The 12,011-nt window shown below is 41.1% G+C and overlaps 1 protein-coding gene across 1 annotated transcript; it reads left to right on the top strand.

Moving 5' to 3' along the window:
- Positions 1-11,902, top strand: LOC133046797 (granzyme A-like). Its single transcript, XM_061129792.1, has 5 exons — positions 1-150; positions 4,690-4,828; positions 6,583-6,724; positions 6,909-7,178; positions 9,176-11,902. The coding sequence occupies exons 1-5, from the start codon at positions 84-86 to the stop codon at positions 9,335-9,337; spliced, it is 780 nt and encodes a 259-aa protein (XP_060985775.1). The 5' UTR covers positions 1-83; the 3' UTR covers positions 9,338-11,902.
- The last annotated feature ends 109 nt before the right edge of the window (positions 11,903-12,011 follow it).

Below are 12,011 nucleotides of genomic sequence, written 5' to 3'. Positions count from 1 at the left end.
TTTGTACTCTCAGTATATAAATAAGAGCTAGTCAAGAACTGAAAACAGATTTCACATTGATTGATGTGGAGACACCAGCCGCAATGAGGAACTCCTCTACCTTTCTGGCAGCCACTCTCTCGATTGTCGTTTTTCTCCTAATTCCTGAAGGTAAGACTGATCCTTGTCATTTCCACTATAATAAATTAAGTAAAATGGAGTAGACTATTTGGCAATATTAATTAAGTGTTCTAAGAGGAGACTTTTTTTCTGCAAGTCTTAACATTCTTCCTTGGATTCTACATTTATCTTTTTTTTTTAATTTTTATTCATTCATTTACTTGGTTGCATTGGATCTTGGTTGCGACATGTGGGCTCTTAGTTCCCAGACCAGGGATTGAGCCTGTGCCCCTGCATTGGGAGCACAGAATCTTAACCACTGGGGCACCTGGGCAGTCCCTCCACATATATCTTTATTTTAGAAGGAAAAATCCTTCTTTCTTCTTTACAATTCCTTTATTAAAAGATAATGGAACCACCAGTGCTGCCAATTTATGGCTTGAAAATTGCCCAAAAGGACACTGTAAATACAAGTAATCAAACAGACATAAAGCTCTTAAATTAGGAAAACAAATAGCACCTTTCAGGAAAGGAATAGTGACACCTCAGCCTTTCTTGCTGCAGAAAATGCATAGATAGCTTTAACGACAAAATCAACTGTACTTCAATAATCCATCAGTCTTTAAAAAAAAAACCTGACCTAGATGTACCCCCCCCAAGTCAAAATGATTCAAATATTCATCATTTTTTCTCTAGGCTAGTATGTCCTTGGGAATACATTAGGACACTGGGAGCTCTTTGGCAGTGCTACAGTGTTTTGTATTAAGTATATTCTTTGATGCACTAAGTAGTAACCAACTAGCCTGATTTTATGTGAGCTGCACAGGCATTAGTTTAAAATGCTGTAAAAGTCATGGGATTCTCTCTAGAAGGGTAATAGGGCATAGCCCTGGGTACAATAGCCCTGAGTAGCTCTAAATATTCCTTAAAATCTTTCTAGGCACTAATAACGACTCTGGGGCTAGGCTGAACTGTGCCAACAAGTGTAGAGCTTGGGTTTTCTCCATGGTCTGGCAGTTTTGGGAGGTAGAAATGGTGGACAAGGGCTGATGCAACCTATCTTACCAAAAATTCCCGAGGAAGATCTCTGGTTTATCTTGCACCTAAAAATAAGGAGAAATTTTAGAAATAATAAGGTTGCAGGACATTAGAAACAGAAGAATGGACAGAGTACTATTAATATAAGTATGGGCTTCCCTTGCGACTAGGATGCTAAAGAATCTGCCTGCAGTGCAAGAGACCTGGGTTCGCTCCCTGGGTTGGGAAGATCCCTTGGAGGAGGGCATGACAACCCACCACCAATATTCTTGCCTGAAGAATCCCCATGGACAGAGAAGCCTGGCAGGCTACAGACCATGGGGTCACAAAGAGTTGGACATGACTGAGCGACTAAGCAGCAGCAAAATACAAGTGTGTTCCAACAACTATGTTAGAGCATGTTATTGTTGTTGTTTAGTCACTAAGTCATGTATAACTCTTTTGTGAACCCATGGATTATTGCCCACCAGGCTCCTCTGTTCATGGGATTTCCCAGGCAAGGATATTGGAGTGGGATGCCATTTTCTACTCCAGGGGATCTTTCCGTCCCAGGAATCGAATCCATGTCTCCTGCATGCAGACAGATGGGCTGAACCACTGGGGAAGCCCATGTCCTATGAAACACTGAAACCAAGCATATTAAAAAAAAATCCAATCATATCTTTTCTTCAAAGGAAATAGCAAACGCAAATTACTCTGTTTCCTTCAGTCAGAGAGAGAGTAGTATGGGTCCCCAAATGGAACAGACACAGCAAAGCAAGATTTGATCCTCTAGACAGGTTGTCTCAATCTTTCTACACATTAGAATCCTCTGGAGGCTTTGAAACAATACTGACATCTCAGCCCTGGTCCTATTTGATTTTAATTTATTTTGATTCTAGGTGGGAACCAAGAATTGCTAGTTTTTAAAGCTTTTCACCTGTTCTAATTCCTCTTCCCGAATCCTAGTTTGCGGGAGACGGGGACTTTTTTCTGTGCTCACCAAGCACAGGACTCTGCAAAATGAAGTATTGTACTGAGTTTACAATTTCTACAGCTCAGTCCAAAGATGCATCTTTGGAATCCATCTCTTCACGATATCCATCAGGAAAACTGAGATGTAGGTGAAGTTCTATTTGTTTCTCTAAGTTCCTTATCCTTTTACTTCTAGAGCCTAGGATTTCCCCTCCCCAACTCCCTTCTGGAAATGAGAGCCCTTCTGGACACCCATTTTCCCTATCCCTCTCATCATTTACATCTCATTGTAAATCTGGCAATGAGTTGGCTTTAATAAAAGAGTAACAGGCACTGTGCCCTACTGAGAGAAACATGAGGCCTAGTCAATGGTCAGGAGCAATGTTTGAGAAGAATCCAAGAACATCTGGTGCAGGAACATGGCGCTGAGAGTATATCAAGAGGGCACAACATCCTTTCAACCAACAGGGATGGTTTGCCTTCTGCTTCCATCTCAGTTCGGTTCAGTTCAGTTCACTTCAGTCACTCAGTCATGTCCGACTCTTTGCGACCCCATGAACTGCAGCACGCCAGGCCTCCCTGTCCATCATCAACTGCCGGAGTCTACCCAAACCCATGTCCATTGAGTCGGTGATGCCATCCAACCATCTCATCCTCTGTTGTCACCTTTTCCTCCTGCCCTCAATCTTTCCCAGCATCAGGGTCTTTTCAAATGAGTCAGCTCTTCACATCAGGTGGCCAAAGTACTGGAGTTTCAGCTTCAGCATCAGTCCTTCCAGTGAACACCCAGGACTGATCTCCTTTAGTATGGAATGGTTGGATCTCCCTGCAGTCCAAGGAACTCTTAGGGGTCTTCTCCAACACCACAGTTCAAAAGCATCAATTCTTTGGCACTCAGCTTTCTTTATAGTCCAACTCTCACATCCATACATGACCACTGGAAAAACCATAGCCTTGACTAGACAGACGTTTGTTGACAAAGTAATGTCTCTGCTCTTTAATATGCTGTCTAGGTTGGTCATAACTTTCCTTCCAAGCAGTAAGAGTCTTTTAATTTCAAGGCTGCAATCACCATCTGCAGTGATTTTGGGCTTCCATCTCCCTCTTCCCTAATAATAAGTCTCTACTCTTGGTCTATCACCAAGGAAATTTGGCTAAGGCAGAATTCTCTCCTTATAGCATCTTCTCACTTCTCTTCATTAGAAAAGGGCTTAAATTAAACCAAGTGGTTCAGTCTGGAGATTGAAGAAGAGTTTCAGGTGCAAAAGATAGTCTCTCAGTTTATAAAGGCTGCTGCTGCTAAGTCACGTCAGTCGTGTCTGACTCTGTGCGATCCCATAGATGGCAGCCCACCAGGCTCCCGTCCCTGGGATTCTCCAGGCAAGAATATTGGAATGAGAGTATGCATTGGAATGCATACACCCTTGGAATGAGAAGGGTGCAAATTTCAATAAGCAAAAGACTCATGATGACCAAAAAACTCATGGGTAGGGTTACAGCTAAAAGGTGTTAATGCCGATTTGTAAGCTGTGGTGTTTTTCAAGAGCTCGGAGTGAAAAGGGCGGTTTTCAAGCTTGTAAAAGCAACTCTGCTTCCCCCGGATTAATACTTAGCCAGAAAAGGGGAGGGATGGGCAGACACCAGCAGTTCCTGTAGCACCAGTTACTGGTATAAACTCATGCACAGTTGTCTGCCCTTAGCAAGTCCTGAGGGCTGAGGCCAGTGGTTGTGACAGATTTCCAGCCTGATAATCCCTGGACCTGCCAATGGCATGGCTTCTGTGGGTGAAAGAGCGAAACCTCTCAGATTCCAACAGGAATGGGATTTACATTCAGGTATCTGATCTGGGCTTTGCTGGTGGCTCCATGGTAAAGAATCCACCAGCAATGTAGGAGCTGGGTCGATCCTAGAGACACGAGTTCGATCCCTGGGTCAAGGATACCCTGGAGGAAGGCATGGCAACCCACTCCAGTATTCTTGCTTGGAGAATCCCGTGGACAAAGGAGCCTGTCAGGCTACAGTCCATAGGGTTGAAAAGAGTTGAACACGACTGAAGAGACTTAGCATGCATGCCCACATCTGAAATTGACATGAAGAGGGTGGAGTATGCTTTCATCCCTCCTCCTGTGTGGGAAAAGCATGTCTAGCCTTGCTGCTGCTGCTAAGTCACTTCAGTCGTGTCCGACTCTGTGCGACCCCATAGACAGCAGCTCACCAGGCTCCTCTGTTCCTGGGATTCTCCAGACAAGAACACTGGAGTGGGTTGCCATTTCCTTCTCCAATGCATGTATGACGCTAACTCGCTTCAATCGTGTCTGACTCTGTGCGACCCCATGGACAGCAGCCCACCAGGCTCCTCTGTCCACGGGATTCTCCAGGCATGAACACTGGAGCGCATTGCCATTTCCTCTCCTTGTCTGTGCTGCTGCTGCTGCTAAGTCACTTCAGTCGTGTCCGACTCTGTGCGACCCCATAGACGGCAGCCCACCAGGCTCCTCCGTCCCTGGGATTCTCCAGGCAAGAACATTTAGAAACGTGATTATAAGTAGAGCTCTTTAGGGTGGTCACTGATATGACTTGTCTTTGTCTTTTGAATAGATCTCTGTGAAAAAATTATTGGAGGAAATGAAGTGACTCCTCATTCAAGACCCTACATGGTGCTACTTAAGGGGGAAAATATCTGTGCCGGAGCTTTGATTGCCAAAAACTGGGTATTGACTGCAGCTCACTGTGACCTGTATGTTCTTGGGTTAAAAAAAAAAAAAAAAAATTTGTGGAGATAGTCTAACTTGGGGGAATATTAACAAAGAGAGTAAATATCATTAAAGCCACAGGATCTTCACATTATTTACATCTTTGGCAGCTTGCTTTACCCGCAAAAGGGAGTTGAGGCCAGACTCATCCCCAGAGAATCAGACCAGTGAGGAAGCAGCATCCAGAGCACTTTTGGAAGATCTCCTCTGGAGCCACCAGGCTCAAGGGCTGCAGGTCTTGGCTTCTGGTCTTGATGGTGCAGAAAGGAGAAAAACGTCAGTGTCCCCTCAGGGGCCTGAGCACCACTGTCAAGTAAAGAAGGCTTCTTTTGAAAAGAAGCCTTCCTGTTTTCTTAAAACTTCTCACACCTGCAGCCATTTCATAACCATGGTCAACCACGGCCTTCAAACCACTTTCAGGGCTGGTCTTTTCTTCGCCCCTAAATCAAGCCTCTAAACTTGGGCTGTCCATTATGATAGCCACTATCATGTTGGTTATGTGAGTTATCTATAGTTATATACATTTTCATTCATTAAAATTAAGTCAAATGACAAATTTAGATCCTCAGTCTCACTGGCCACATTTCAAGTCCTCGGTAGCCTACATGGGGCTCCATATTTGACAGTGCAGACTTATAGAATATTTCATCATCAAAGTATACTCTACTGAAAGCGCTGTTCTAAGGTCTAAGTGAGACTGATATCAGCTGTGTAATGGAAAAACAGCAGTGTGAATATATTGTTGGTGTAGTTTATGCTAAGTTATGAATAATAATGGCCTTCATCATTAATACATCAGAGAGTATCTTGATTTTATTAACCAAAATGAATCTTCAGAATGGTGTAAGAAAAGGAAGATCTGAAGGGGCCCCCCTTTAGACCACCTTTCCCTCAAATACACACACTCAGTGCCATGCACATAGGGTCTTCCATTAAGCAATCTATTTCTGAAAGTTTGCCCATTTAAGATAAGTTTGTTGTCCTCTTACAAAGATTTCTTCAGTGCATCAGTTCTACAGCTATCGAGTGTCTTTTGCTTTTGTTGTTAGACCACTGAGATTTCTGTGTTCCAGTTATCTGCAACTGGATTCCCTATTACAACTAAAGGAAGGTTGAGGGGGACAGCAGTATAACTCCACCAAAGATCCCAAGACTTGGCTTAGCTACCATGGAATTCTCTTTTTTTAATATTTATTACATATTCATTTTAATTTTTGGCTGTTGCTGCGAGCAGGCTTTCTCTAGTTGCGGCAAGCAGGAGCTACTCTCTAGTTGCTGTGTGTGGGCTTCTCCCTGCAGTGGCTTCTCTTGTTGTGGAGCACAGGCTCTAGGGCCCAAGGACTTCCGTAGTCATGGTGCACTGGCCTAGCCGCCCTGCGGCATGTGGAATCCTCCCAGACCAGGGATGTAATCCGCGTCCACTGCACTGGCAGGTGGACTCCAACCACTGGACCAACGAGGAAGTCCCCCATGGAATTCTCTTATCATTTGATTTTCAATGAACCTAGTTTAGCTTGTTATAAATAAGCTGCAGGTCAGCATGATGATAATGATAATGATAAATTCATAAACAATTCACTTTTATTCTTTAAAGTATACATTTTTTTTCTGAGTCACAAACAGGTATTTCCACAGCAAGCACATTTATAGATGGGACAGTGAAACTGATCAGCCCATAATATGCTAAGCTCCTGATTTAAAGAGTAAACCAAATAAACAGTATGGTGTCTGTTTTCAGGAACCGGAAAACCCAGATCATTCTTGGGGCTCACTCAATAACCAAGAAAGAGCCTGAAAAACAGATCATGTCCATTAAGAAAGAGTTTCCCTATCCGTGCTATGACCAGGACACACGTGAAGGCGATCTTAAGCTTCTAAAGGTACAAACCTTTGATTATACTTTTGACTGATTCAAAAGTCATAGAAGCTCCTACAATCTGGCTTCTGATATGGAAATCTTTCTCAGTGGCCTGATAACTGTATAAGGGGGTCCCTGGTGGTTGGGCTAGAACTTAAATTTTTATTATCTTGTTCTGTTAACTCTTTTTGCTTGCCTTCCAACAGCTGAACAAAAAAGCAACACTTAATAAAAATGTGGCTATCCTTCAGCTCCCAAAAGTGGGCAGTGATGTGAAACCAGGAACTGCGTGTCGAGTTGCAGGGTGGGGAAAGTTTCACAATAATTCCCCTCGGTCTGATATTTTGAGAGAAGTCAATGTCACTATCATAGACAGAAAAATCTGCAATGATCAGTCACACTATAATTATAAACCTGTGATTGGACTGAATATGATTTGTGCTGGAAGCCTCCAAGGTGGAAAAGACTCCTGCGAGGTAAGTAAAATAAGATCCCAAACTTGAGCTGTTGGGTTAAGTCATACAGATATAGAGAACGTAATGTCATGATTTGCATTGGCTTTTACAGGGTCCTAGTGCTTTTTAAAAGAAGTCTGATAAAACTCCAGTCAAATAAATTAATGTTCTCAGCTCAGATGAGTTGTTCATCATAACACGTTCACTGCTAGTGCCTGGGTTGAACTACTGCATATTCTTAATTTTATATCAAAAACCACTAAGAAGCAATTTTTTCTCATTTTTCATATTAACATATATAGATCTAAACTGAAAAAAGATATGTAACACTCAGGAGAGCTGAAGTCAGGGTTCATCTAGGGCCTTAAGTACCTTTGCCCATCTGAGCACTCCCTAATAATCCCTCTGCCATTTAGCCAGGTAAGTCTGAAATACCTGCATTCCCAAGACTGACTGAAGATCTTGGAGTAAACTGTATAGCTCCCTAGAGCCAAGCTCGACCTTTGGAAACAACTTCCAAGCACCCCATACCAGAGACACAAGCCTCCCTCTCAGCATGCCCTGAGAAGGGCTGGGACAGGTCTCTGCTTAAAGATAGGAGCAGAAGAACACTTGACGACCGGTTTAAGCCCTGGGCACTGGTCTGTCCCTTCTCACCTCCCCGGGGAGGAACTGTGCTCTCAGAACCTTTCATTTGCAGAATCCATGTACAAGCCTCAATGACTCTCCATCCAGAAACACCCGTCATCCCTAAAGCCATAGCAGGGAAACAGCCGATTGGGTCTCTAGACTTTAAATATCTTTAAATATGCTGATCTAGAGTTCCTTGGGGCTTCCTTTATGGCTCAGCTGGTGTAGAATCCGCCTGCAACGCAGGAGACCTGGGTTTGATCTCCAGGTTGGGAAACTCCCCTAGAGAAGGGAAAGGCTACCCACTCCAGTATTCTGACCTAGAGAATTCCATGGACTGTTTGGTCCACGGGGTCGCAAAGAGTTCCTTGAGAGAATGCAAGGTCACATACTGGGTACTGCAGTCACAAGAATAAAGCATGACTCACAGCTAACTGAAGCCTCCCTCCTGGTGGAACCAGGCAGCTCTGAAGTGTAATCACTGACTTCCAGGAGCATCCATCTAGCATCAGATGCTCAAGAGACTTGGGAGGAAGAGCAAAGAATAATGCAAATTCCACAAGAGGAGTACTTTTCGTCTATTTTGTTCACTGATCTTGTCCTAGTGTCTAGAAGACTACATGGCACCTGGTAGGTGCTCCATGAATATTGACTAAATGAACAATGTTTGCTAGAGAAGAATGGCATTTGTGAGAGTTTGAAGGAACTGACCTCCAAGGTCTAATTTTAATGTTCACTGAGCCTATGATAAGGTGATAGACCCAAGCTTTATTATGTAATTTTCTCTTCAATGGTTACTGCATTGATGAAGTTTGAGTTTCATTTGATTTAAGTTTGAGTCTTTCACATTCCATATGCTCTTAAGAGATATTATTGTATAACTTATTTCATTAAATGTTTCTTTCTCATTTAAAAAAAGAGAGATTCAAGGGAGCAATTTCTGTTTGAGAAGATGAAGTACAAGTTGCTTTGGTTTTGTTCCTTTGAGAAAACAACTCCCAGAAGAACTAGAAAACATAGCTTTTATTCTTTGCCTCAATGGCCCATCTGCATTTAACTATTTTATGCCTTGAGTTACTCAGCATTTTGAGAAAATGACAAAAAGGAGTTTCCAAAGCAGAGAGTCTGTCTCAAAATCACTGGATTCCACAAATTAATAATTCAAGTTTCATTTCAATTTTCACTGCTTTGTAAACAAATAGAGAAAAAAAAATTGACTATATCATTGAATATTCCTCAACATTTTGGTTTTTTAAGCACTCATCATCAAGTAAGTCAAGGTTGGTCTTAACTTCACATTAAATGCTTCACATTGAATGGCATTTCTTCCATGCTGCTAGTGGTCATACTTGATGCTGATCTCCACCATTCCTCTTGTTTTCCCCAAGGGAGATTCTGGAAGCCCTCTGATATGTGAAGGCACTTTCAGAGGCATCACTGCCTTTGGCATGGAGGGGAAATGCGGAGACCCTCGAGGGCCCGGCGTCTATATCCTTCTCTCAAAGAAACACCTCAACTGGATAGTTAAGACTATGAAGCAAGCGGTTTAGATACTTGTATTTCAATAAAAAATGTTATTGAAGTATAGTTGATTACAAAGTTGTATTAGTTTCAGGTCACAGCAGAGTGAATCAGAGTTACGCATATATCCACTCTTTTTTTATATTCTTTTCCTATATAGGCCATTACAGGGTATTAAATAAGAGTTCCCTGTTCTACAAAGCAAGTTCTTATTAGTTACCTATTTTAAATAAATTGATAGTAGTATGTATATGTCAGTACCAATCTCTCAATATATCACTCCCCCCATCCCTGATAACCTTAAGTTTGTTTTCTACATCTGTGACTCTACTTTTGTTTCATCAATAAGTTCATTTTACCCCTTTTTTTCAATTCCACATACATGTGATATCATATGATATTTGACCTTCTGTGTCTGACTTACTTCACTAAGTATGACAGTCTCTAGGTCCAGCCACATTGCTGCAAATGACATTACTTTGTTCTTCTTCACGGCTGAGTAATATTCCACTGTGTATATGTACCACATCTTCATTATCCATTCCTTCGATTGACATTTAGGTTGCTTCCATGTCCTGGTTATTTTTAAGTGGTGTTGCAGTGAACATTGGGATGCATATATCTTTTTGAATTACGGTTTTCTTCAGATATATACCCAGTGCTGTCATTTCTTAATTTCATCATAAATAAAACCAACTTCTATCACTGCACTTGTCTCCTATAACTTATAGCAGGCAGATATCCACCAGCAAAGTGGAACAGAGTAATATAGAGACCTTGTGGATAATGCGAGGGACAGATCAAGGGACCAGGGCCACCTGTGTCATCCATGTGATAAGTGACATGCAAATTTGACTTGAATTATTCACTTCACTGATTCAATGGGCCGGGCCTAGCAGGAGGAACACTAAGGTCAGTCTGCCTAGTAACAAGTACAGTCAAGGGCCCAGCAATTCTGCAATAAACAGAAGCAGCCAGTCTGAAGCATTTGGATTAAAAGGAAATATTTGCCCTTCACAGGCCACTGTTCCACATCAACACCTGCTATTCAGATTTATATACAAGAATCTGAGTCCATTGGGAGAAGCAGAAACAGGAAATGCCTTAGAGTATTTTTCAAAGCAGGCAAGAAATGGAAATTAAAATTCTAGGGGATATTAACAAGCCATTTAGCTAGAGAAAGCCTCCTTTCTCAGTAGTGTGAATTTAAGCCTTGGGTTACTAGGTGATTTCTTGGTTCTCCTTGTCCTTGAGCCTGGGTAGGTACAACCAACATGGTTATGGTGGCTGCCATCTCATACTAGGGAGTGAGTGTTGAATCATGGTCTGAAAGTTTTCTATGGGAGAAAAACCAAGATGTTCATTCAGCATGCTGAACATAGTGGATAATCATCAGTCCAGTAGCCACATCAAGATGAGATTATATGAACAGATTCCTTTGATTTCCATCAGTTCATTTTGGACTATAAATCTTATGTGTGTATATGTATGTATATAAACATATACATATATACACATGGTATGTCCAAACTAAGAACACACAGCAACACTTAGAGACAGCTTCTTAAAACAAACGAAGGGACATAGCTTATAGACTGACCAAAATACTGGTCCACTGGTTTTCAACCATGGCTGCCCATTAGACTTACCAGGCTCTTTAAAATTACCAATGTCTATGCCTCACTTTTAGAAATTTTTATTTAATTTGATGAGAACCAGGACAGAGTGTTCTTTTTATAAGTTTCCCCAATGATTTTAATATGCAGCTGGTGATAAGAACCCTTATATTAGAAAGTGAAATCTCATGCTGATATCTAAAAGAGATAAGAGAGTCACTAGGATGATACTTTAGATGCCTGCTATAATCCATAATTAGGATTATAATAGCAATAAGAAGATGAAATATTCTCTACTGGCAACATTTATTACAGATTTTGAAGTTCACTTAAAAATAGTTGTGTGAAACTCTTGTTCATTGCTGGTGGAAATGTAAATTGGTAGAGTTTCTTAGGAAAAGTGAAAGTGTCTATTAAAACTGAAGACACACATATGCTATGACTTAACAATTCTTACTCTTGGGTAGAGACCAAACAGAAATGAGGGCTTTTCCCCACCAAATATGTGTTTGAGAATGTCCATAGCAACTTTATCCTTGAAAGTTAAAATTAAAAATAAATGTCCATCTATAATAAAATAGAAAAACAATTGTTGTATATACAATGGGATATTACACAGCAATTAAAAGACCAAACTACAGTTACATGTAGCAACAGTAACTACTTCTACAAGTTTGATGTTGAGTAAAAGAAACCAGACTTCACATAAAAGAATATTTACTGTATTATTACATTTATCTGAAGATTGGCAGAAGGCAAAACTAATTCATGGTGACCAAGGTCAGAATAATGGAGGGGTGTTGACTAAGTGACACAAAGAATCTTCTGGGGTAAAAGAAATGTTCACATCTTGATCTAGATGATTTACTCATAGATCTTGATCTTAATCTATTCATAAATTAAATACATTGAGCTATACACTTAAGATTTATATGCTTTATGTGAATTATTACTCAATAAAAATTTTATACTACACAATTTTTGTAGCCAAGGCTTCTGTTTTGTGTATTGTCTGAGTTCATTTTTTTCTTTACTGAAACCATATTCCAGACGTCCATAAAACTAACAGCAGTAAAAGATATATTGC

This window comes from Dama dama, chromosome 25, assembly GCF_033118175.1.
Source record: "Dama dama isolate Ldn47 chromosome 25, ASM3311817v1, whole genome shotgun sequence".
In the NCBI taxonomy this organism is placed as follows: domain Eukaryota; kingdom Metazoa; phylum Chordata; class Mammalia; order Artiodactyla; family Cervidae; genus Dama; species Dama dama.
The sequence above is the reverse complement of the archived record's forward strand: the minus strand, read 5'-3'. Positions and strand labels throughout refer to the sequence as shown.

Coding starts and splice junctions, on each gene's coding strand:
- LOC133046797 (XM_061129792.1), top strand. CDS start 84: ATGAGGAACTCCTCTACCTTTCTGGCAGCCACTCTCTCGATTGTCGTT. Junction 151..4,689: donor TTTTCTCCTAATTCCTGAAG/GTAAGACTGATC, acceptor TCTTTTGAATAG/ATCTCTGTGAAAAAATTATT. Junction 7,179..9,175: donor GTGGAAAAGACTCCTGCGAG/GTAAGTAAAATA, acceptor GTTTTCCCCAAG/GGAGATTCTGGAAGCCCTCT.